The sequence below is a fragment of the Fringilla coelebs genome (assembly GCF_963513975.1).
Source record: "Fringilla coelebs genome assembly, chromosome: 15".
Classification (NCBI taxonomy): domain Eukaryota; kingdom Metazoa; phylum Chordata; class Aves; order Passeriformes; family Fringillidae; genus Fringilla; species Fringilla coelebs.
In genome coordinates, this window is record NC_140041.1 from 12,287,108 (window position 1) to 12,312,046 (window position 24,939).

At 43.8% G+C, this 24,939-nt stretch overlaps 1 protein-coding gene across 3 annotated transcripts; it reads right to left on the reverse strand.

Moving 5' to 3' along the window:
- Positions 1-32: 32 nt before the first annotated feature.
- Positions 33-20,375, reverse strand: TBC1D9B (TBC1 domain family member 9B). Of its 3 annotated transcripts, none has more exons than XM_084216096.1 (22): positions 20,205-20,375; positions 17,883-17,993; positions 15,937-16,055; positions 14,716-14,944; positions 13,799-14,057; positions 12,940-13,147; positions 12,595-12,807; positions 12,277-12,438; positions 11,554-11,704; positions 10,993-11,207; positions 10,136-10,253; positions 9,139-9,424; positions 8,361-8,490; positions 7,096-7,194; positions 6,313-6,381; positions 5,327-5,567; positions 4,969-5,034; positions 4,749-4,820; positions 4,278-4,310; positions 3,153-3,200; positions 2,600-2,706; positions 33-1,815 (listed from the first exon to the last, which is right to left on the reverse strand). In XM_084216096.1, exons 1-22 carry the CDS (start codon positions 20,320-20,322, stop codon positions 1,123-1,125), a joined length of 3,747 nt encoding a protein of 1,248 aa, XP_084072222.1. In that variant the 5' UTR covers positions 20,323-20,375; the 3' UTR covers positions 33-1,122. The 3 variants fall into 3 exon arrangements, with proteins under 3 accessions (XP_084072222.1, XP_084072221.1, XP_084072223.1); XM_084216095.1 differs by having other exon boundaries at positions 4,278-4,328; XM_084216097.1 differs by lacking the exon at positions 4,278-4,310.
- Positions 20,376-24,939: the final 4,564 nt, after the last annotated feature.

Consider the following 24,939-nt stretch of genomic DNA (forward strand, 5'->3'; position numbering starts at 1 on the left):
TGTGCGGTACCTTCTAAGAGCCATTGCTGAACTCTCAAGAAAGGACACTGAGCAGCAGCGGGTGGCCCCTGCACAACTTGTGCCCCAAGCATTTGTGAGGGCTGACTGATCAGACAATTCTTTGGGGTTCTCCTAAAGGGCCCCTAAGGTCCTCTTCCTAGCAGGCCCTCCTTAGGGGACCCATCACTAGCTAGGAAAAACAGGGGATCAGCACTAAATAGCCAATGTATCATCAGGGAAAGTCCAGCAGACCAGTGTGCCACTCCCCTGGAATGCTGACGCTGATTCACTGACTGCTATTTTAGGAACTTATTCCCTCATCATAACCATCATGGGCCCACTGATTGACTCAGTATCACTTCTGCACTGAAGTCAAGGAGCTTGTGGCTTCCCAGACAAACTAAAACCAATAGCTTTCAAAGAAACAGAAAAGCAAATGCTAGAAAACCAGGTTTGCCTGAAAATTCCTGAATTCTGAAGGAGAAAGTAAGTGATTGAACACTATGAAAATGCCAAATCCCATGTGAAAGAAACCTGCAGGTCTGAGCAATGTCTGTGTTTAGATCTTAGGGTGCTGGGAGCAGTGGGGCACATTTGCTTTACAGCTGCTGAGTCACAGAACAGCTTACAAGAACGTACAAGATTATTTATAGGTCAGAGTCCTACAGCACTTGACTACACTGCATTAGCTCTCGGACTGGCAGCCAGAGGTGAGCATGGTTTCAAGCCAGGCTGCATCTGCTGTGCAAGTTACCCAGGAACCTACAGCAAACAAGGGCAGGCAAGGAGCAGTTACTGTATGAAATAAAACTTCATTGAAATAAAAGATAGCAAAAGGCAGACATGCATAATTTATGGTGGTAATTCTATATGTCAGGGGCTATTAGGTTCTAATGGCTCTCAAAAATGTAAATCTAATTCTCTCAGCTAGAGTAGCCAAAGAAACACCTACACAGACACTGTCAGAAGCCCCTTATCAACTGGATTCTATTGTAATTGTGTAGTTACTGGTCTCTGAATAAACAAAAAAAAAACCCCAAACAGAAAATACCAAACCATCCTGCCATCTGCCACACTATCTTCCTGTTTTATCTCCCAGAGACAACTCCTGATGTCTTGAGTTCACCCTGACACAGAGGAAAGTTCATAGTCACTGGATGAACTGAACTGCCTCTCTACCTTCTTCTGATCCTTGATCTTTTGAAGAATGTTGACTTTTTTCTCAAAGTAGTTAACAAGGGCTGTTTCTGTCAGCATGGAGGCCAAGATCTGCTCGAAGGAGATGGACCAGTCAGTGTCAATGGTGCTGCCATACCTGGCAGCTGCACTGCTGCCCTCACAGCCCACCAGTACCGTGTCATCTGCGATGTCTTCACACTGCAGGGAGCCTGTGCTGACCATGGAGTAGGAAGACATGGACATATCATCTTTGGTTTCATCATCTGATAGCAGCTGTAAAGGAGAGCCTTGTCCTTCCCCTGACCCATCTCCTAGAGTTTGGTTTTCCTGCTGGGTTTTTTCAGGCTGAGCATCAACACTGCCTTTGTCCTCATGGTCAGCTTGGGGGTGCTGCTCCACTGCTGAATTCTGACTCTGTTCTGGTGTTGGTGACTCCTCTTCACTCACAGGATCTTGGGCACTATTTGCTTTGCAGTCCTCAGACTTCCTCGTGGGCCTGTTGGAGAATTTTTTTCCAACTTCCCCAATCCTCAGAAGCAGACTGGCCACAGTGGCGATGGCATGGTACAGCTCCTGCTCCACAGGGTCCTCACTAAACATGTTGTAAAGGGTCTTGCATAACTCTATGAACTGTTCCTTTAAAGACAAAGACCAAATAATCATGTGTCAGGCTGAAAAAAGTTGTCAGTGGCAGATGAAGCAACAGGCACCATCTCAAATGACTCATTGCTTATTTGCCTCCCCACCAAGTGGCAACTTACTGCACTGATTCAGAACAGTCTGACACAGACAAACTCCCCCCTCTCTGTAGTGGCTAAATTGAGACACAGCTAGCAATTTAATAGTGGTGGGTTTTCTGCTGACAGATGAACAGAATAGTCACATATTCACTAATGCTAAGAAAACCTGAAGTTTTATTTCCATCCCGCTACTCTTCTGTGGTCAGCTTCTAAGCAGTTCTGAACTGGTTTAAGTAGCATCCATGAAGGAAATTAGAGACAGAAAAGATCACGAGTCATCTGACTCTCTCTTCTGTAACCACATTCTTCACTCCCCACCAAGCAGCTGTAACTCGAAACAGTGCAAAACCAAAAAAGCTGAACAAGTTTCTGTGACTTATGGCATATTTGAAACATCCTGCTCTGGGGGGAAAACAGAGTGCAGTTCTTTTAGGAAAAACTGGTCTGTGAGGCTGAGTGAATCCATTACATTTGAATGGTTGATACAGAGCAGTTTGTCCATAGCCACTGCAGAATTCAACAGAAATGTGTGGAATTAGAGGTGCTAAAGTTCACCAGACCAGAACAGCAGGGAAAGCTGTGGGCAAGGACTGAACATACTGGCACAATGGCTGCACATACTGAAGAATTCCACTAAGCTGCCAATGATCCAACTGGAAACCTTCATACTTCTTTCTTACCTGGCTCATTTTGGGGAGATCTTTAATGGTTTCTTTCTTGTTCTCTTTTTCCTTGGCCCACATTCTTAGGTAGTATCTGTAGTCCTGTGGACTGGTACCTTTCTCCTCTGCAAGGCAAGAACAAGCCACTAGTCGAGTGGTTTATGGTTTCACACTTAAAAAGTGAATGCTGAGCCAACAAAAATCAGGCTTGAAGGTGTTATTGACAGCCCAGGAAAGCATCTATCAGGAAGGCTGCATTGTTTTCTGCTGGTTTATCTGATGCAGCTCAATAGAGCAAAAAATTTAACAGCGCTTCACCAGCCTGACTTCTCACAGACGAACTCTGTGAGGTGACAACTTACCAAACATGATTTACAAATGCTGCGATCTTAGTATGTAAAAGAGCTGGAGCACTAAAGCATAAGGGATGCTTATTTCCCAGCTCACCTCCTGCTTTACCTCTGTCCACAAGGGACACCTTGCAAGGTCTCCTTGATCAGCATGAGACAATGAACAGGTCATAATATGAGAGAGATGAGATTAGAATGTGGTCTATTGATTATGAAATTACCTTTTTCTGGGCCATTCTCATTTCTTCTTCCTTTATCTTCTTGGGTTTCTAAAGAATGATGGAATTACAAAATAATTATTAGCTGATTTTCAGTAATACAACACGCAAACAACTTAAGACAACACAATATACAAATTCAAATTATGCAAGAGTACATTTAATAGAAGTTAGATCTCACATTCCCATAATCATGGTTAGAGGACTGAACAGAACAGGATGGAAGGACAAGGCTGATGGGATGAGCTGAATAAAGAGCCACACTCAAAAAGTGGGTCGAAGAGCTGAGACACCAGGCAGAGGTCTTAAAAGAAAGTGTGAAAAGACAGATATGGAAGATAGAACAGCAGTGTGATGGCTTAAAGACAAGGATGTTCAGTCATCCAAAGCAAGATAATGAATGGAAAAAAACCCAAACCCCTACAGAGCACATATGTGACTAATGCCTACACTCCTCATTATTCACTGCCTGGACTGACATTTTGGGAGCAATTTGCAGTCTAACTTCATGAACTTCACTTCTGATTCCCTACATTGTCACTAGAGCAAATAGGAAGTCTTGGTTCAACTCAGACTGTTAAATCAGTCACCTAGCACCAAACTGCACAATTACCTCTTGATTTTTTGATATTTTTTGTGCATTGTTGTATTTTGGTAAATGTTTAGCATGATTGACGTATTTCAACCTCCTACCTGACAATTCCTAAGGCTGTATATTAAGAAATGCAGTAAACTAGTCCACCAACAGTTCAGCAATTCAGTGGCATGCATCCTTATTCCTTTAAACTGGCAGACTGTGGAGTAGGCACAGGGATCTCCCCCCAGGCCAGCAAGCCCAGCACCCCCCAGCTCTGTTCTGAGCATCTTTTTGACCACAAGTTTCTAGGATGAGATGAATTCCACTGAAAGAAGCCAGACAAAACCTATCTTGACCAACGCTGAAACTCAATAGGCAGATTATACTGAAAGATATTTAATTACTTGTAGCATTTTATTAATAGTGAGAGTGTCATGAGCGAGGAGCAGCAGCAGCAATAATTTCAGAGTATTTACATCAGCACACTGGGCTGGCAGGTGGTATCAGCACCACAGCCATGCTCAATGCATGCACATAGTCCATGGACTGACCTTGAGACTCACAGTGCAGGCAGATATCCAGCTCTGAGACAAAAGGAGATACTTGAGCAGCAGAAAAAAGGGTTGAGGGGACAACATCCCAGATAAAACAGTAGAAACGGCCAGACATAGACATAGACAGACACAGAGAAGGAAACAAAAACAAGAAGAGAGACAATGAGACCTGTATGAAAAACCTAAATCACGGTGGGAGACAGGGGCTGGTAAAAGCACACTGCTCCTCCTCAGCAGTCTGTGCCCATGCTTCAGAGCATGCTGTATCCTGCATGGAATGGACACCAAGGAGTTTTAGCTCCAAACTTCTTCCCCATCATGCAACAAAGACAGTGAACTCAAACACACTGGCAATACTAACACATGCCAGCACGAGACCATGCCTTGCCTTGCACAATCACTGTTCAGAGCACATGGATCTATGCTGCAACTCCTGCCTGAGAGGTAAAGGCAGCAGTGTTGCATTACCTTCTGTTGTCACATCTTCTGTGAAATAACTTGTGGCCTCCAAAGCAGACTCTGTCTCCTCTGGATTCAGAGCTGTATTCACACAGAAGCAAATGTTAAAATCTCTAATTGAACAGCAGTATGGCCCACTTCATTAGCAAAACTCCTGAGGCACCCCATGTCAATTGATGTCAGAGCAGCCCGTGTTCAATAGCAGCAGTACACAGAAGCAGTCACTCACCAGGGGGCAGGTGCAGTTTGTAGAGTACTTTGAGTTTTTCAGTGAGATCACCATGGTACATCCCACCTGGAATGAAAAAAAAAGGTTAAGAAAAATAGCACTTTAATGATAAAGAATCCCCCTCTGTTCACAAGTTCAAACCAGAATGAATTCTCATACAATGACTGCTCAAAGTTCTGCACAGAATCAACAATGAAATCCATACCAAAAGGTATATTTTGTCCAGCTGGAGGCTTCCTGCCACCCTCCCTTCTCATGACAGTGAACACACCATCATCTCCTTTTAGTTTCTCTCTTCTTGGAAAAGGACAGACACATTTTTTTGCAGCATTCCATTTTCTCCAAAAACACCACTTACTCATTCCTGTGACGAACTCCTTGAAGTTGATGAGAGAATCCCTGTTCTCGTCCAAGAGGCGGAAGAGCCGCCCTGCCAGCACAGGGGTGTGTGCCCCACAGGCCCAGGGGGTGAGGCTGATGAACAGCTCCTTGAACTGCTCCATGTCTATGCGATACTGCTCCAGGTAGGGCAGGCTCTGGTCCCGGCGGGCAGCGGCCGCACGGTTGTTCCCCCAGTAACAGCTCATCAGGTACTTGGCCTTTGGAGGGAAAGGATTAACAGGGCAGATGATGCTGCTGCACAGGAGTGGAGACTGTCACAGCTCAACAATAGCATTGAGGAAGAAAACAAAAGACATTTCAGGAAACATTATCTGCCTTGTGATTCCTAGTGTTACCTCACTGCAAAATAATATGAAATAAAGGAAGAGACACAGATTTCAGAAAACAAGGAATTATTTGAAGTGAAAAGTACAAAACATGATTTCAGGTTTTAATAAAATGTAACTCAGGCTTTATTGCAAAGAGAACATGCCGGTTTTAGAACTAAGCCTCTCTTTCTGAGTCTAAACAGAGCACAACCAACTTTGGTAAATGCAGGTGGGTAATACCATTCTTTAGAGGCAAAGCCCTTAAGTAATCTTGTCACAATTACAGATGAGGTCAATGGGAAACCTGAGATTAAAAACTGAGGTACAAATCAACCCGAGCTCCCCATTCTCAGGGCTTTGTTACATTCTCTTCCATTGACTCTACAGTTTCTTTCTGAGTATGATTCAAATACTGTGAATGTGGTTTGGCCACCTTTGGGGGAAAAAAGATTAAAAAATAATTAATCCGATAGTAACAGAGCCAGTGCTACTGGCACCATGTGTAACAGAATGCCACATCAGTTTCTGGTACATCACGTTAAGCATTAAGGCAAAGTCATTGCTTCCTTTTCAACTTACTTTGCTATTTGTGTGTGACAACATTTCTTCCTCACCCTCAAGGAAGGCTTCTTACCTTGAACACTACATACAGCTCTTCCAGTTCTTCCATAGTGAAACCAATGTCACCAGACACAGCTCGTACCTGTCACAGATAAAACAGAGTGAATAATTTATTTTAAAAGTCAAAAATTCAAATACAACCCTGTATTTATTACACAGAAATTATACTGAAATACTGAAATTATGTGTAACATAGAAGAGAACAAGTGCAAGGAGATATCACACAGAATGGCACAAAAACATTGCCATTCTAATACCCCTGGAAACCATTTTGTAGTCAAGCAGAAACTGCTGACATTTTCAATAGTTTACTGTGCTTATTTCCTGTTTGCGCAGACCTGGCTGAGCAGATTGTGCCACCCCTCTTTCTTGTTTTTTTTCTTCAGATGTTTGACTTGGATGCATAAAAGAGCAACAGTGAAATATACACCCTGATGAGATTCTCCACCTAGGACATGGGAGATAATAGAAATAAATATGGACACTCTCCTTTGGCTGTGACCCTGTCAGCAAAATTCCCTAATGGACTCTCTAAATGGAAGTAAAATAATTATCTGCTAGCCAGCTTTTCTCAAAGATTCCAGAAAAGCAGTAAAACAGACAGCACTAGGCATGGAGGGTTATGTCAAAGCCTACATGTGTTTTTTATCTCTCTCCATGCCAAACATCTCATTCAATCATTCTTTCAGTCACTTAAAACTTGGTCTGCTACAGCACAAAGTTTCTCAATGCTCACAGCAAAACACTTTCCAAGAAGGTGCCATTTGGTGGCTTATTCAGTCTGGGAGTCACATACCACACTCTTCTTGGCTGTATCCTCCAGAGACTGGATCACTTTCAGCCTTTGCTTGAAACGCATTTGTTCAATGTCATCTGCCTTCAGATTGCCAAATTTCTACAAGAAAGGAAGCAGATCAGGTCAACATCATCTCCTGAAGAGAGAAGAACCCATCTTCAATTACTCTTTAACAAGTGTACTATGCCCTCAGAAATGACCTAAACACACTAGAAGCCTTTTACGAGCAGCAAGATGAGAATAAACTTGGGCTCTACTCCCCATTCACCCCTGTCCTGCAAGAGGAGTAATTCAGAGTTCACGAGGAATCCAACATCAGAGGTCTCTACAGAAAAGCTGCAAAAGGATCAATCAGGACTGACAGAAATACAGTCCCTGTACTGTGGCAGAGATCAGAGAACAGACAGACTGTCATTCCTTACAGCCCTGTCATTTTTCTCCTCGAGGACCCCCAGGAGATTCAGCCAGAAACACCACAGTCAAGAAGCTTTTCTATGGATAAGGTCAGACAAGTAATATGAATTCAGTAACATTCTTTTATAAAAAGAAACCAAGAAAAACCAGAGATGGCAGATTTGAAGAAGTACACAAAACACCCAAGAAAATGACAGCTGCCTGACTGTAAACAGCCAGAAGGGGATGGGGTGAAAAATGAGATAAGGAGAGAAACGATTCCACACTTAGCAGAGACAGCAGAGAAGAAGTGCCTAACATCAGTTCTTTCCATCATTCAGAATCAGTTTTCTTACGAGTTTGTTCTCAGTATGAATTGTGAGGAACACCTCTATCAGTACAGAGATATTTTAACAGCATTGACACCATCTGGGGTCAATTCCTATTACTATAATGTGGTTCACAGATTAGGATTCCTATGCATGTGAACTGGGATTCTTCCATGTTTCTGCAGAGTACTTCACAATTCTTACCCTGAATTTCCCTCCTTAACCTCTTAGCACTGAAAATCCTCAAATAGAATTAATAATGGAGACATTTTTGACAAAGCAGGAAGAAATCTCTAGTCCATAACTTCTTCCTTATTTGCACTCTTCATTTTAGTCCCTCTGGTGTTGGGCACTCTTTGTAATCTGCAACAGCCAACATTGTCAGGTTCTACTCATACCAAACAGGTGGAACAATGGCTTCAGCCTGCACTCCTTACACATCTCAGTCTATGAACATTGGTCAGATTTTGGCTACACAATGTATAAAATGGGATGTTAGTAGTGAAGAAATCTCTTGGGCAAAATACCAAGCCAGAACGTTACCTCATATGAAGTTTTGATGAGTTCAAAGATGTCAATTTCAAGTGGGGGGTCATCTCCACTGGTCAACAGTGCATGCAAGTGGGGAATGGGGGGAGAGACACTCTGTCTGTTAACTACATTGTCCAAATATCTGTGGACAAAAATGAGAACAGATTCAAGATTCCAGGATTAGTGTCCTGAAAAAGAAATAATATTCTATATGCATTACTCCCAACTTTGTATCACTAATCTAAACATGAAGGAGAATTTAATTTTTTCCATCTAATCTGCAATGCTACCCTCAATGTACCTGGAGTTAAGTTGATTTTCACCCTATTTGGGGGTATTTGCTCATTTAAAAGTAGGCTTCTAGTCATATGCTGAAGATCTTGCTGCACATAGAAGAAATTCCCATTTCAAATAAGAAAATCTTACATTTACTAGACTTGGGAGATATTTGCTTGATAATGTTTTAAGTTTCTAGAAGGTGATTCCTGCCAGAATCTGTTCTAAATAGTAAAGCAGAATTAATATGCAAACTTCAAGTAAATAACCTTTAAGAATTCAAATTCAAACTGAGATGCAGGAATTCGTTATGATGCAAAATAACTCCAGAAGTATGGATTCCTCCATAACTGAGCCAACAATTAATTTCAGCTCTTGCAGAAAGCAATAGCAAACCTCTGGAGCAGAAGTTTCATCCTAGAGTGTTATCTGTGACCTGCTATTAGGTAGAAAGAAATGATGACTAAAAGGCCACTGTTACTATTCTGTTATAAACAAGAACAATGCATGGTACCTGCCCAAAATAGTCATGGCTTCACCTTCATCACAGCACTGTAGTAACTTCTCCATGTTGGCATCAAGTATGGCCAATGACACCTGCAGGATAAACTTGATTCCCTCGTAGAAAAAACAGTCGACAATGACCACGGCACTCTCAAAGGGCATCACACTCAGGAAGAGAGTGAGAAACCAGGAAAGGGATATGGTGGAGATCACTCCCAGGTCCTGCATCTTTTCTGACAGCTGTGGAAGATACTCTCGTGTAAGTTCTTCAAAGATGCCTTGGTCCACCAGTGCACCTGAAACAGACAAACAAAATGATGGCAGAACTCAAAATGGTGGTGTCACGTACTAAGGTAAGCAATTACTAAACAAAACAGTATGAGTTCACTAAATTTCATACAAATTTCATATAAATTTCCTCTGAACATCATAACTAAATTAAGACATTAATTTTTTACCCTGGTCTCAATAAAACCAATGAGACTATTTTTACACTGCAGACCAGGCAGACAACCTCTCAACACAGAACCTTTCATTCATTTGTGCATTTGCACTGAATGGAGGGGTGGAGGATTACTGATATTATGGTATTTACACCAGACTAGAGTCTTTCATACAAAACAACTTTAAAAGCCCATGAAGTGGTGCTTTGACTAGCCTTCCCTGACAGCCTGTTCCACAGATTTAACATGTCATCCAGATGGGGAAAACTAAAACCCAGTAATGCTCTTCTAGATATTCCTCCTTACTGCTAATGATCCCTCCTGATACCAATTTTTGGTGACTTCATCTTCCTTATTACTATAAGGTAGAACTACTACCTTGGAGGCATGTAGCGTCTCTTTCTATGTCTCCATCACACCCCTGCCACTTTAAAAGGAACAGAGCTGCACTTCATTATCTTTAAAACATATCACATTTAATTAATTCTGAACAACAAAATGTTTCTGGGAGATGCTGATGCGGCTGAAAATCCACAGTGCAGCAGGAATCTGACAAGGACTCACCCACTACTCTTGTGTTGTAGTAATCTGGCAACATCCGCTCGCACAAAGCCACCAGGAGCCAGAAAGCCTCTTCCTCATTGCAGTAAAGCAACAGCACCGAGGTGACAATGTTCATGGCCTAGGAACCAGCACAGAAAACACACGGGTAGAGGAGAAAAACATGGAGGTCTTCAGGAAAACTCTGCTATTACAGATTAGCTAAACTTAAAAGCATGAATGTACTGTCACTAAGAGTCACATCTATTTCCAGCTTCTACTGGTATCTGAGTCAATAGATGACCTTAAACCAATTTTTCTTCCTGTTTTCAGTTCCTCTGTTCATGAGGCAGCAAATAATTTGACAACCTTTTCTCATGTACTTTCAGTAAACAACGTGAACAACAATAATTTTCAAAGTCTTCATAAAAATCTTTGTAAGAATTTGTCCATAACAGAACACCATAACGAGGACCTGTAACATCACAGCAATACACAAAATGAACCTGAATTTCCACCAAGTTCTTTCACAAACCAGCAAATGGCTACATTTTCAATAGACTGTCCATGTGCAACATCACTTATTTGATTTAACTGCTCCTTTTAATGAAACCAGAAGATGTTTTTGCTGAACTATGGAAATCTGTGTCAGGAAACTATTAAAGACTAACATTACATCTAACAGCATTGCGAAAAGTTTATATAAATACTATGTTCAAAGGATATTTAAGAGATGATGCACCATAATTTCCTTTCTACTTTCTCCCCACTACACAGACAACATAAAGGAATACCTTGAAACTGAACAAAAAACTGCAGAAAAAGTCTAAGTCAATCATGGTCACTGTGTAGGACTAACAAGTCTAAGACTTCTTTCCTACCTGACAGTACCCAATTGTTGGATTTCTGAATGCATAAGCTGTTAAGACTCTCCGGAGGGCAGCAATTCCCAATTCGTTTTGGAAGGCAGGATGTTCTGGCATAGAGCGGTGCAGATCTCTCTCAATTTCCTCTGTAGCAAGATTGTACCTTCCCATTGACTTTTCCACAAGATCTGCGTAGTAACCAGGGTGAGTCACCATCTCATTCCAAGCCCCTGAAATGACAAACAAACATTGCTTTACCTCTGGTGCTTTGAAACACAGATTTTATTCCCAGTTTCAGAGATAAGGGAGCCAAAAAGCACTGCATGAACTCATGAACTAAAAACAGATGTGAAAATATAGCACCAAACTCATTGTTAAATCATGTTAGAGTTTAGGTCCCAACACTGAAACACAGACAAAAGAGGCCAAACAGCTAGGATAATAAGCAAGCCACCACAAAGCATCATTCAGATGAAATTAACCTGTCATTAATTTCTTCTGAAATGAGCTACAATTCATACCCTTTCCTTTGAGATGTGCAGGAAGTTTATTCCTGCTGTCAGCACAACACCCTACCTGAGAAAAGGAGCCACAGCTCTCCACGGAGATTCTCTGGGATTCCTTTCTGCACCAGCTCCCTTGTCTTGGCAGTGCGGTACATACACATCCCTCGCCCATATTCAAAGAAATGAATATTCCAAGACTCTTCCTTCATCTTCTCCTTTGCCTTCATAGAAACAAATATGGCTATTTCAGGAGATTATTGCATTTTTTATGTTTGTAGAACACATGATTTCTGGGTATACTCAGACCTGCACTTCACAGGAAAAATACACTGTGACATTTAAAACCTCTCTTCTTTCTGCTGAAGAAAAGAGTATATATATACTAATCTACCCTGTTCTGCATCAGTTATGACCTTGCTTAAAGTCAAATCTTTAAAACTATGCAAATCTCTGCATAAATGCAAGCAGAACCATGTATCATGATGATTAACCAGCAAGCAGAGATACAAGTTCCCCGCTTTCTTGCTCTGAAGAAAAGTTGCTCTTCACAGGCATGAATTCACATCCCAGAACACTGGTAACACTCAGCCTCTGGTCAAGTATCTCAGGTATGTCAGTACAAACAGTGTAAGCTGACAGTCAAGTTACCTCTATGCAGTACTACCACTGTGATACACACAGCAGTGATACTGAGCAGGGATAAATTGCATTTCCATTCTAGAGCAGGCCAGGAAATCAGCAACCTACTGCAAACTATTTATTCTTTATTGTTTTACATAAAAATATCACTTACCCCTTTGGGTCCAGAGAGCTCCTCCGAATTCCTCCTGAAGAGTTTGAGCAGTCCCTGGGAGGCTGTTGGCACTTCCCCAGCACAGAAGCTGACGGGTCGATGGCTGAGAGCAGACGTGGGGCTGACAGCCAGGGGGCTGCTGGAAGGCAGCTCTGGAACTTCCTGGACAAGAGAACAGAAAATGTCTGAGCTCATGCTCCCTCCTCTGCTCATGGCCTGACAGAGACAGCACTGGCTGGTGACAAGCAGTCCAAACACACTGTAAGGAGCTTTGCTCTGAAAAGTTGATAAAGTTCCTCCCAGCTATTTCCTTAGTACCTCGCTGCTGGGATCAGCCACATTCCACTTCCATTCCCTGTCGATGCCACATGATTTCTTGGATGGTGTTCTCTGCAGGAAGTCAGAGATCCTCTGAACCAAGAAATCCCGGTCTTTCAGATTGGCGAAGAAGAAGGTCATTTTACTTTTAGTGCTGATGGACAGAGGGCTGGGCAACACGCTGGAACTATCTGCTTTCTCAACTATTGTCACCTAGAACACAAAGACAAGGGCCATTTGGATCTGGCATGTTTTCCATTATCCATAAAGCACAGCACAACAGACAGAAGGACACAAAAGAGAAAAGAGGCCTGTAGTCTTAACATACAGCTAAGAAATCCTCACCTCCCTGAGAGGAATGATGAGATGACAGGCCTCCTCTGCTCTGCTGGCAAAACAGATGTAATTGTTGGAAACAAACATCTGGCCAGGAATATGCATCTTGTTGAATGGTGTCCACAAGGTACAATCTGTATGTCCATCCAGGCATTCATCCTTGGGCAAGCGGAAAGTGGCACGGTAGCACTCATTTTTGGCTCGAGCATCCAGGTCTCTGGGGAAAAGTAAAGGGTAGTATCCTGAACCTTTTTTATTCACTTGAAAAACCCACTCAAACACTAATGTCAAATGTTCATTCCAATCACAACCTTCAGACTGTGCTGTGTATTCTTAGTATTCCTTTCTCTAACTGAGATGCCACCCCTCCTCTGACTCCTCTTTCAGCCTTCAGACATGCCTCTCTGACAAGGTATGTTCTGCAATACAAAATAAAATATGCAAGTGCATCTGCAAAACTGAAATATTACATGAGATTCTGAAACTGCAGAGATCAGTCCCCAGTGGGAGGATTTATTACAATACAAATCTCTTTCTTTTTATAAATCTTTAACTTCAGACAAAGGGGCTGGTGTAATTTTCTTTCTTCACTTTTTTTTTACATATGAATTTCAGCAGTTTCTAGTTGAAAATTCCTTCTGACAGTGCCTAGGCATGCATGAGAAAGACATGAGGGGATGTGTGAATTCAGCTCCAATTTGGGATGAGGAAAATGAGAGAACAAGCAGAAGGCTAATGACTGAAGTAAGTGATGCAGCCCCTAGAGTAAGAAAACCCCAGCAGCACCTGGGAGCTACAAAATAATGCAGATTTATTTTTACAATTCCCTTCTACCTGTCTTCTTTTCTCACTGCTGGGAACATGATACCTTTTTAATGCAGAGATGTTCTTAAGAGGCCTCCTGGGCTTTGGGAGAGACTTGTCCTGTAGGAAGCTCTCATTATCCAGCAGCTGCCGCATCGCAATGTTGGCCAACTGCTCCATCAGCTTGAACGTCTCATTGATGTTGAGAAACATGGAAAAATAGAGTTCACTGTCCCTTGTGCTTACTTTAATGCACTCAGGGAACAGCAGTGTAGCATTTTTTTCTAGCTGGGTTACATCCACCCACTGGATCACCAGTGTAACTGAGAAAGAGAATGAAAAAAGACTATTACCACAATTGAGGCAAAACAAGAACCAAACAGAAATGAAGGTCAAGCAGCCTGCAAGCTCTCAGTGGAGCAGCATTTTCCCCCCTCTTACACATGGACAGCTCTTTTCTTCACACTTTTACTGGGTTCTCCAAAAATACTTGGAAATAACCTTTGGGATTAACTAGACTAGAAATAATGCAGTTCCAAAAGGACTATCTCCCATCCAATAAATGCTTTCAACTACAGTTACTCAAGTTTTCATTCTTTCTTTCCAGCAAATTAGCTTTGGGCTCAGGAGTTGGGGCTTTGCAAAGACTGGGTCCTGGCAGGTGTTCCACATAAAACTCACAATGACAAAAATATTGCTTGGTTCTCTAACCCAGTCTAACTTGTAAAACATAACCCAGTTTGAGTAAAACAGATGTACAGCTTGGGAAATGTTTTAAAAAATGACTCAGGCATTCAGTCTTAAAAGCACTGATGTGCCTATGAGAGCAAGAACTGATTTATATGCTGAGCCAGACAGAGCTCAAAGATTCCTAAAAGGAAAAAAAACCTGTCATCTTAAAAAGGAGCTCACACAAAAGATAACTGCATTGAAAAGATCATGAGAAGTGATAGAAGCACAACTTGTAGGCTCATAACTCACCCTCTTTGCCCAGCAGGAAGGAGTAGAAACACAGGTGGTTGACAGTGAGGTACAGCCAGCCCTGCCTGGGGACACGTCCCTTCCAATAACTGCAGGAATAGTAATTGACCAACTTCTCCACCTCGGGCATCCCAAACTGCTTCCGCATCTTCAGTTCAGCCTCTTTGAATTTACCTGGATCCTCTTCGCTCTGGGGCTGCTCATTCTTGTTCTCCTCAGCAATAATGCCCTGAAAGGATGTGGGAGGAGAGAGGAGAAACAGAAGTGAAGGTGCCTGCTGACAGAAATAATGTACAAAGCAAAGGGTCACAGCAGCAAACCGGAAGGCACAAAGAACAGGACACAGCACTTATCCTGTCACGTCAGAAACAGCATAGACATGCAGAAAGGGCAGTCAGGTACTGTGGGCACCTGGGATCCACTCCTGAACACGTGCCACAAGCACGCGTGTTTAATGTTTGACTGAGTTCCTCATGGCTGGCCTTGGAACACCCTGCAGGAGAACTGAAATCTCTTTTCACTTGCACACCTGCTTCTTCAACTGGAAGAAGATGATCTGCCAGGAAGGGCAGAACTCTGCAGTCTGTCAGATCTTGACTGGCCAGAAGGAAAAACAAATGACCACAATCTCTCTCATGCACAGACATGCATGGAAAATACAAAGAATCTGACAGAAGAGCTGGAAAAGATGCAACTTCCTGAAGTTCAGTAACGAACTGTATTTATAAGTTTCTGCTCTGGAGGGTTTGTGGGCTGGGAACCTGAAGTGTGCTAACTGCAAAACCAGCAGACACCTGACTCCAAAGGCAGTGGAAGCTAAGGTGCACTTCCTTTACAACCCAAGTACCTTTCAGACCACTGGCAGGGCAAGTACATTTCTCGTGAACTAGAATTCTCTCTCCTCCATTTGTTGCTAGATGTACCCATGTTAAACCATTCTCCCTCCATCAAAGGCAGAATTGGCAATGATTTTAAAGAGGTATTATACTTGGATTAGTAGGAACATCCTAAGCAGACTGTTCTTTGAGATCTACTGCTCTTAACCCTTCCCCTTCCAATATATTGGTTCAGTATTTGCTCTGACTAGATGATGACAATGCTGGATGCATTCCATGACACTTTCATATCTATGTATGACTGGAAAGGATAAAAAATTCTTACAACCATCTCCCTTGTCCTTTCTCAGAATCCGGAAGTCCTTCAGGGAAACATGTCACTTACATGTATCTTGCCCTTGACAAAGGTGGTGATATCTTCTTCATTGTCAAAGATGGACAGAGTCTGCAGTAAGTTATTCTCCAGCCATTCCCAATGCTTTGTGATCTCTTTACGAGATGAACCTAATTGAAAGGGAGAAAGATGATGCCAAGAGCAAAGAAAAAAAAACTTAGAACAAGGTCTTTTTTCCTCCAAGTTCAGAGCAGGAAACGAATAATTACTGAACAGTGACTAGGATAAATCACATACATCAACAGTGTACGTGTTAAGGATATTTTATGTACACCAACATTATGTTTCTAATAAAATATCTCCATTGTCACCAAGGATACTCCAAGGCACAGAATTATCAATTACAGGATGCTTTGACTGTGAAAAAACCCCACATGTTCAGAAACAACAGAAGTGGAACAAAGTCTGTGTCCTGTTTTGTTTCATGAGCTACATCTCTTACCAAGTGACAGCAGCCAAATTGCTAAAATAAGCCTGGCCTCATTAACTGACATCTTTGTAAGAACTATATTAGAATGACATACACGAAGGAGTAAAAGTTTGTGATTCCTACAAGAAGGTTTACAAGAATGAAGTGCTGAAGAGTTGAAGCTGCATGTGTGACCAGATTGCTGCCCATTAATATTTATACACAGTGAACTGTAAATAAAGTATTTGCATTCTTCAACTAGAGAGCAGTATACATTTTATAACATTAAAGGAGTGCCAGTACTCTTACTTTGACAGCAGAATGAGAACTAGGTATGATTAAAAAAAAAATCCTTTGGATGAAGACAACATATTTACTCCAGGACAATAATTTATCAAACTCCATTTGGGTGTTACCCAGCCCATCCCACTTCTACATGCTTCACTGTTTAAAAGTAACTGAGATACAGAGGGTATTAACTAAAATACTCCTGAAATTGAACAAAAATAACTTACTGAGTATCAAGATACCACAAAATTACAGATCTGCACTAAATATTCTCCTTTTTCTGTGCAGTTCCTGACCTGCCATTTTGTTTTCTGTCTGTCTTAATTCTCTGCCTCCACCCTACTCAAAGGGGAACCTGAGTTTCTGTGAAACACAGCAACATCTAAACCTCTCCTCTGCAGAATTTAAGTAGCTCTGCAAGGGAGAATATTGTGTTGGTTGCCTGGGGAGAAGGTGGGAAGAGGAAAAACAAGACATCAGCCTTTGTGGGCCTAGCAAATTATTCCTTCATGATCATTTTATGTCTCCATCACAAAGATTTTATGTCTCCATCACAAAGTGAGAAGTGAAGGTTCTTATTATAAACAAAGTTGGTCTAACAAATATATCTGGAGATACTTCCCCTTTAGCAAGCATTAGGACCTAAAGCTTTAATCAAAGTTCACCAACAGGCATCAGATGGTTGCATTATGATATTCTAAAACAATAGTTACATTTCTCAAGTAAAAGAGCCCAAGGATCCTTGATATTAAAAAAATACTATTCTGGCCCTTTTTACAGATCTATATACACATCTATTCCAGGCCAGAAATAATAGAAAAAACATAAACTGGACCAAGAGATTCCCCAAAGTACCTCTGGTACTTTGAACAATATTACATGTTCCCATCTTGTGCCATGCTCCTGGTAAGCAGCAGCACAACACTCATCATCCCACCAAAACCAGCATGTGTTATTCTCTGCACAATCTCACTACAACCGTGCAAATACAAGGTACATCTTGGAGGAAAGAAAATTCCTAACATCTGCAGAAACAGAAGCTTTTGCAGAGCTTCAAGTTCCTTAACTACAGTTTAAACAACACTCAGTTTTGTCATTTTTGGAATCTTCCACTACACCATCGGAAGCTCTTGGAAGTGTCCTGAGCAGTCGTAGGATACTCCCACATGGGATAACCTGTCATCAGAACCAAAAAGACAAGAAAACAACTCAAATCCAGTCCCCAACAAGAGTCACATACCACAGGCCACTGCCCAGTACACTTGAGAGTCCTGAGTCTGGTGCAGAATCCGGTATGGGGCAACTCTGGCACTGGAATCCAAAACCACGTCTAGAGTTCCCACAAGGAGACCTAGGAAACAGAGAGACAAAAATACAGCAGTGTAATACCAAAACAAAGAACTGGGTTAAGCAAAAAAACAGGATGGATCACTGCAGAAAATGCTGATGTTCACAGCCTGTGAACAGTTGTGATGAAGAGCTGTGGCACTCGGTTCAGAAAATTAAGAAATTTACCTCCTTGGTTCAGAAAATTCAGAAATTGACCTCCAGTCACCAGAGGTAAATTACCTAAAAACCAACTGCAGCCTGTCCCACTGGTAATGGACAAAGTTTAGATGGCAATTGAAATGCCTACTAAGCTTCATTACAGACCCCCACCTTCATAGAACAGTTTTCTAATGAAAGTGAAATGTGTTTTTCTCTGTGAGGTTTTTTCTTCTAATAGTGATTTTTAAGCCTACCAAGCTAAAAGACACAAGTCTTCAATGCTGTATTTTTCAGAATCACCACTGCCAAAAGTAGGTAACTTGTCCAAATGGAATCAGGTAGATCTAGAAAAACTGGTGCTCACAGGATGTTTCAAGGATGTTCCCAGAAGTAGTTTGATTAAACAAAGATTTCAGCAAGTCAAAATTTGGTAATACAGAAGTCAAAATATTTTTATATTATGTTAAATAAGAAACATTTCCAGAGTAAATGTTGATGAACCTGACTTTGTAAAGCAAATCAACTTACTTCAATGAAGTCTTTATTTCAATTAGATGGTGATGATTTGCTTTGCTGTTCTAGACAATGCATTATGAGCATCTTTAATACAAATTAACGTTCAACACACTCATGATTAAAGGTTTGCTAGTATTAGAACTCGTAGAGGGAGCATGGCTGCTCCTTGGGCTCTGACTTTGTGGGGGTCCAGCTCTCATGGTTTGGGTAAGCCTGTTTGAACTGCACTCATCCATATCTCATTCCTTATCAAGAAACAAGCCACTTCCTCTCCCTTATCTCTCCTGGCTATCTATGTAGCAATTAACAAACTAAGAACATATCACCAATTGTCCCTGCAGTGAAACATCACCCACAGCAAGCCCATGTGACAAACCTAAACCAAGCACATACGTAACCAGCACAGCAGGATCTGTTCGGGCTCTGGGTTTCTTGTGTAGTTTTATGCAGGATATGGATTAAAAGTAAATTTGGAATCCATCCTATGACAATACTGAATGTGTAAAATACTGACATACAACCTTTTCAGCTGAACATCCCACTCTAACTGAGATGTCACTGTGCAGCTGCACAGCTCCTTAAGGACACGTGGTTTTTAACCTGAAGGAGCTCTGAAGAAGACTCTCACTGAGCCTCACTAGCTCAAAAAGTAAACATAGCTCAAAGCTTCAACCCATCAGGAACACATCAGTTTAAATGTTACCAAAATAGCACCAGGCGTCATTTCTTTTTGGAAAAAACTAGAAAATTGTAGAATACAAGTATAAGCCTATATGCAAAACTGCATAAGTTAGGTGACATCAAACAGTACAGTTCAAAATAATTTTGAACACTGTGAAAAGATGAAATATGCTAATGGTGTTTGTCAGCTGCACCAGTTTGTCTAAAAGGGCACGACAACACGACAGTTGCTATGTGTAATTGACAAAAGTAAAATTGACACCTTTGTAACTGACATAATTGAAAACATTTTGCACTTAAATGGGATTTTCAAAAGTGAGGGGATTTGCTGTTGTTGTTAACATCGTGCTTTGGTGACGGTGGTGTTATTTTAGCAGTTTATGTCACAAACAAGGCTGTCCCCCACACACAGCGGTATTTTCCACTGGGCTGCACCCACACAGCTTCACCCCCGGCCCTTGTACAGCACAACTTCCATACTGCTACTAATTATAAACCACGTCTTACTGTCATCCTCTACATCTGGAAAAGGCACACAGACATACAAAATATGCAAATAAACCACCTTAATAATTCAAACCAACGGGAACAGGGCTGAGAAGCCATTTTTGACAAGAGAAGAAGACGGTCCCAGGCATCCCGTCAGTTTGTGTGTCCTCCCTGGCAGAAGCTCCCCGGGCCTGACCGCTGACAGCCCCGGCCGGGGGCAGACAGGGGCCCCGAGCGGACACCGCGGCCGAGGGGCTCCGGGGTCACACACAGCGAGGAGACGGGCGGACCGCGCCTCTCCCCCCCTGCCGGGCCCTCCCAGCCGCCGCCCCGCGCCCACGGACCCCGCGCCGGGCCGGAGCCTCCCCGCGGCCCCGCCGCGCCTCACCCGTGAGGCCGCCCCCTTTGCCGTGTCCCCGCCGGCGCTGGAGCAGGAAGAAGGGGTTGGCGCGCTCGGTGACCCACAGCGCGCCGGCCAGCAGCACCTCCTCGGGGCCCAGCCACATCGCGGCGGGGCTGCGGAGCGGAGCGGCCCGCGGGGCTGGGCCGGCCCGGCCGGGGCGGGAGCGGCGCGGGGGGAGCGGCCGGGCCGGGTCACGGGGCGCACGCCGCGCCCGCCGCCACCGCGCCCTCTGGCGGCCCGGCCCCCTCACTGCCTCCGCAGCGCCGACGTCCCGGGTTCGAGCCCCGCGTCCGGACGGCGCCCGGCGCTGCCTCCCGGGACTGTCCGCGGTGCGCATCGGGCGTCACCGCCGCGCTCTGCAAAGCTCCTCTGCCTGCGGTGGTGCATTGTGGCATTGAAAAGACCTGAACTGAACGGCCTGAAGTTGTGTCGGAAAGGGGGAGGGGGGTGTTTAGGTTGGATATTGGAAAACTATCCACCCCAAGGGGTGGTCGGCCACTGGAACAGCAGAGACCGTCCAGCACTCCTGTCCAGTCTGGTGATGCTTCCGTCTCCCAAATTAAGATGGGAATTAATTTGCCCTTTTTGCTGTGAAGAGCATTCCCTTCCAGCATCTCAGCATCTCAGCCTCGTGAACTTAGGGTGGGGGTCCTGGTATCCCCCTCCTGGCAGGTGGTTCATTTCGGTCCTCACTTTGCAGCTCTGGAGCCTACTCAAAGCTTGTGGCCCAGCCCAAGGATGATCTTCACAGCACACAGGACAGGGGGAGATGCAGTTCCCTCTCATCCCTTGGCTGCGAAGCAGCTTCCCAATAATTTAGTGAACCACTATTCTTGTTTCAATAACCATTAGAGAGCCTCCAGGCAAATTCTGAAAGTGTTACAGCAGCAGAAAGCACTGACATCTGCCATCTCTGTGCTTATTGCCCAGCTCCCAGGAAGGCGGGAATGCCATGGTTTTTTTAGGCCCTAAATCCTTTAACCCTGGATGATCTATCTTCTTTGTTAGTGCAGTGCCCTAATCCCAGCTGGAGCCCTTGTACACTACTCTAATATAAATATTTATTAGCTGGCTCAGCCTGCAGGGCTGTGCCTTCACCTCAATGGCATGGCTATTTCTGGGGAGCAGCAGGGTGGATTCTGAAGGCTGGGTGTCCAGTGGGAGGAGTTTGAGCACAGGGAGAAGATGCTGAAGGATCCTTCCTTATTTAACTATTACTGTTCTTTCTCACTCTGTTCCACCTTAAAGGTGGCAAAAGCTGTGAGAAGGTGGATTAGTGTTTCCAGCATATTCATAAGCCACTTTGAATATGCCCTCAAGGGCCTTGGATTTCTAGGCACCAGTACAGCAAAATAAAAAACAAAATTTACATCAGAGTGGGAAAAATCCTCTCTGAAAATGGATCTATTGACAATGTTGTTCCACACTACCCTCTAGGACAGATTTATAAGAAATGCCGGAGGGACTGGAGTCACCAGGTGGTGCTTTAATTCTCCCATATTTGCAGACACCAAACTTACAAACTCTGTATTTTTAAACTGCTTTTTATTGAAATGTAGTACATTAGCAAACCCTAACTAGTCGGTATACACTATGAACATACTGGCATATACCACGTAACTACAATACAGTGTTATACTTACATCAAAACATGTCAACAAGTTCTGCTGCTGGCAAGCTACACCTCCACAGGGGCTGGAGAGCTCTGGCTGTTGGGAGGGCACTGTGTGTCCCTGTGTCCCCACAGTGTCCCCAGACCCCTGGCAGCTCCTGGTGTGTTCAGGTTACCTGGTCACACCGGTGTGACCCACCTGGCAGCAAGCCAGTTCAAACAGACTCTTCATTTTACACGCACGCAAACTGGGGTTTTTTGCTGTTGTTTGCTGCAGTCTCCTGTGCCCAAAGGCCGGGGGGTCCCCTCTCTGCTGAGATAAAATGATCCTGTTTTGGTGGAGTGAGTGCATAGTTAGCCATGGCCTCGAGCAGGTGATCCTGGACAGGCACAGTCATCCAGAGAAGCTTTTATGATTTAACATCGACTTGCAAACTGCAGCAGGGCCAATGGGACAAGCAGAAGAGCGATGCTACCACTCCTTTTGCTCCAAAAGGTTATTCCCATTTATAGGAGCAGTGCAACAGACCTTACCAGAGCTGGGAGCTAAGCCTAGACATACAGGGTGGGGAAAGTCTGCCTGCTGATGTGGTGGCACAGGGAAAGTCTCTTGTTCATGTAGCATCTTCCAGCACAAGCAGAAAGCGACAAGCTGGGGTGCTACCTTGCTGGGACCTCATGAACCTGCATCAGGAGCTTTGCTTTGACAGCCCCAAACACACTATTATACATTCCTGGCTTAACAGCAGCAAGAACAAGTTTACTTTCACGCCCAGACTTTCCTGTGCTGGAGCATGGGAGGGTTGCTGAGATGTTTTCCATATGATCCTCCCTCCCAGTGCAGCCCAGTCTGTGGGGAGGCTGCAGGCAGCTACAGCTCTTACTGTCTGAGACAGTGTGAGGGTGTTACAGACACAGGCACAGGGGATCCACAGCAAATCTGATGATCTATGCCTTAACATAGCCCTGCAGAGCAGCTCTGCTGGGAATTAATGGCTCTTGTCCCCCCTGAGGGGTTTGGGCAGCTGAAGATCAAGTCAGAGCCAAGCAAAGGCGAGCCCCGGAGTATGTGAGAAACAGCAAAAAAAAAAAAAGGCAAATGGCACATAAATGCACACAGCTGAGCTCAGGGAAAAGAATAAAATCTCCTTGCTCCTGAGGGGCTTCTGGATGCAAGTGGAGAAAGGAATAGCCCAGCAGAGTGAGGGAGCCTTCACATACATGTCCATCTGACTTCTGGGCTGCAAGCCCCCAGTCCCAGCTGTATGACACTAGCTAATGTTACACCTCAGCCTTGCACTGAAATCACTCCAAGCAGCTTCAACTTTCAATAAAACACTATGTAGTTCTTACTTTGTAGGAATATTAATACTTAATTATTAATTCCTTAGGAAGGGACTATTTTTGGGTAACAATTTATACCACAGGGCCCCGAAGCCCAGAGACCCTGGACATTATTGCAGTAAGAAAGAAAAAATATTCAGATGTTATTGCACAACCTACACATCCATTTCTGAGCATCCTCATGAGGCTAATGGGCAGAAGGACAAAAGGATGCTCCATTCAGTGATCCAGAGAATGAGCATCCCCCAAGAACAGCCCAGATCCCACACACCCTGCTTTAGCTGAGCACAGCCCACCAGGAACCTCTGCTCTCCCACAGACTGTGACTGGTTTGGAGTGATGCATCCCCTTGGAGGGGCTGGCTGGCATGGTGATGGCACAGTGAGGTGATGGCACAGTGATGAAGAAGATGCTGGAGAACAGGTGGAGAGCAGTACCTGCACAACAGCGACCTTCACCCAGCTCTCCAGAGAAGGAGGAAGCCAGTGAATTTTTCCACTGATGGAGTGGAAAAGTAGAGATTAGAATTAAGAGTGTCTGGGAGTGTTGTAGGCTTTTAAAAAGACCTGGGTTAATGAAGGATAGATAACAGGGTGTCAATTAGTGGGGCTTGGCAAAGGCTCTGTGACCAAATTTCATCCCCCAAAAAAGCACTTTGCAAGCACCAGGTAAACCTGACACGCCCTTGTGAATTTGGGGCTTTTGGCCAACATCTCAGGACATCACTGGCTGGGGTTACAGAGCATCAGGGCTCTGCATCAGGAGCAAAATCCCACCTGGAGTCCTGCTCTTGTCACTGCATCCCACAAGGAAGGGGTAGGGAGCACAGCATTTTCTCTTAATCATTTGAAAGACAAGGGAAAAAAAGCAGATATGAGCACCAGCATACTCAAGTGCTGTCTACCTCTCCCCTGATTTCCCCCCAGTCTGTTTAGTTGGAACATCTTTTCCTCTCTCACTCCCTCCCCTGCTCACCAGTTTCCACCAAGTGTGCCAGAGCTGAGGCTGCCCTGCGGTGCAGCAAGTCTAGCAGGGAAAGGAAAAAGTGAAGATATCTTTAAATATAACAAGACATATGCAAGCTGTCATGGCACATCACACACTCTTCTGCACCGCTCAGGCTGGAAAATTAGGTCAAGTAGGGCTGGGTAACACAGGGTGAAAAAGGAGCAAAAGCTTTCCTTGGGAATTTGAAGGTGTTTCCTGAAGTCCCTGCCCTGAGTTCTCCTGTCCTTCTCTCCCCACCCTGCAGGGCTGGCAGCAGCCCTGTGGCTCTTGCCTTTGCCCCACTGTGCCTTGGCTTCTGAGCTGCTCTGCTATTTCCTGTGCTGTAAAAAACAAATTACTATTAGCTAAGCAAAATAACAAATATTTTTAATAATTAGGTCAACTCACTCGCCAGTAATCAGGCTGCAGAGCTGCCTGGACTTCAGCTCAACCCTGGTGCCTTCATCCTTCAGCTCATGAACTGACTGTAGCACTACCTCAAACCTAAATTGGACTGAACAAGTCCTGGAGCCTCAGCGTGACCCATGTTTCCTGCAGAATTCCCTCTGCTTTCCAGGAGTTGGTGAAAAGCTCTTGGCTCTCCCAAGCCTTTGCACTATTTTACATGAATGTGTTTAAAGAAAACAGATGTGTGAAAGTCTCATAACATAGTCCTAGACACGTTTATTAAACTGGTTTTGGTTTTTCTTTGGCTAATGCAGGATACCTGGCTATTCCTATAGCATCCTCAGGTGCCAGGGCAAGCATCCTAGAGCA

Coding starts and splice junctions, on each gene's coding strand:
- TBC1D9B (XM_084216095.1), bottom strand. CDS start 20,322: ATGTGGCTGGGCCCCGAGGAGGTGCTGCTGGCCGGCGCGCTGTGGGTC. Junction 14,058..14,715: donor CTTCCTGCTGGGCAAAGAGG/GTGAGTTATGAG, acceptor TCTCTTTCTCAG/TTACACTGGTGATCCAGTGG. Junction 6,382..7,095: donor ATACAGCCAAGAAGAGTGTG/GTATGTGACTCC, acceptor TATCTGTGACAG/GTACGAGCTGTGTCTGGTGA.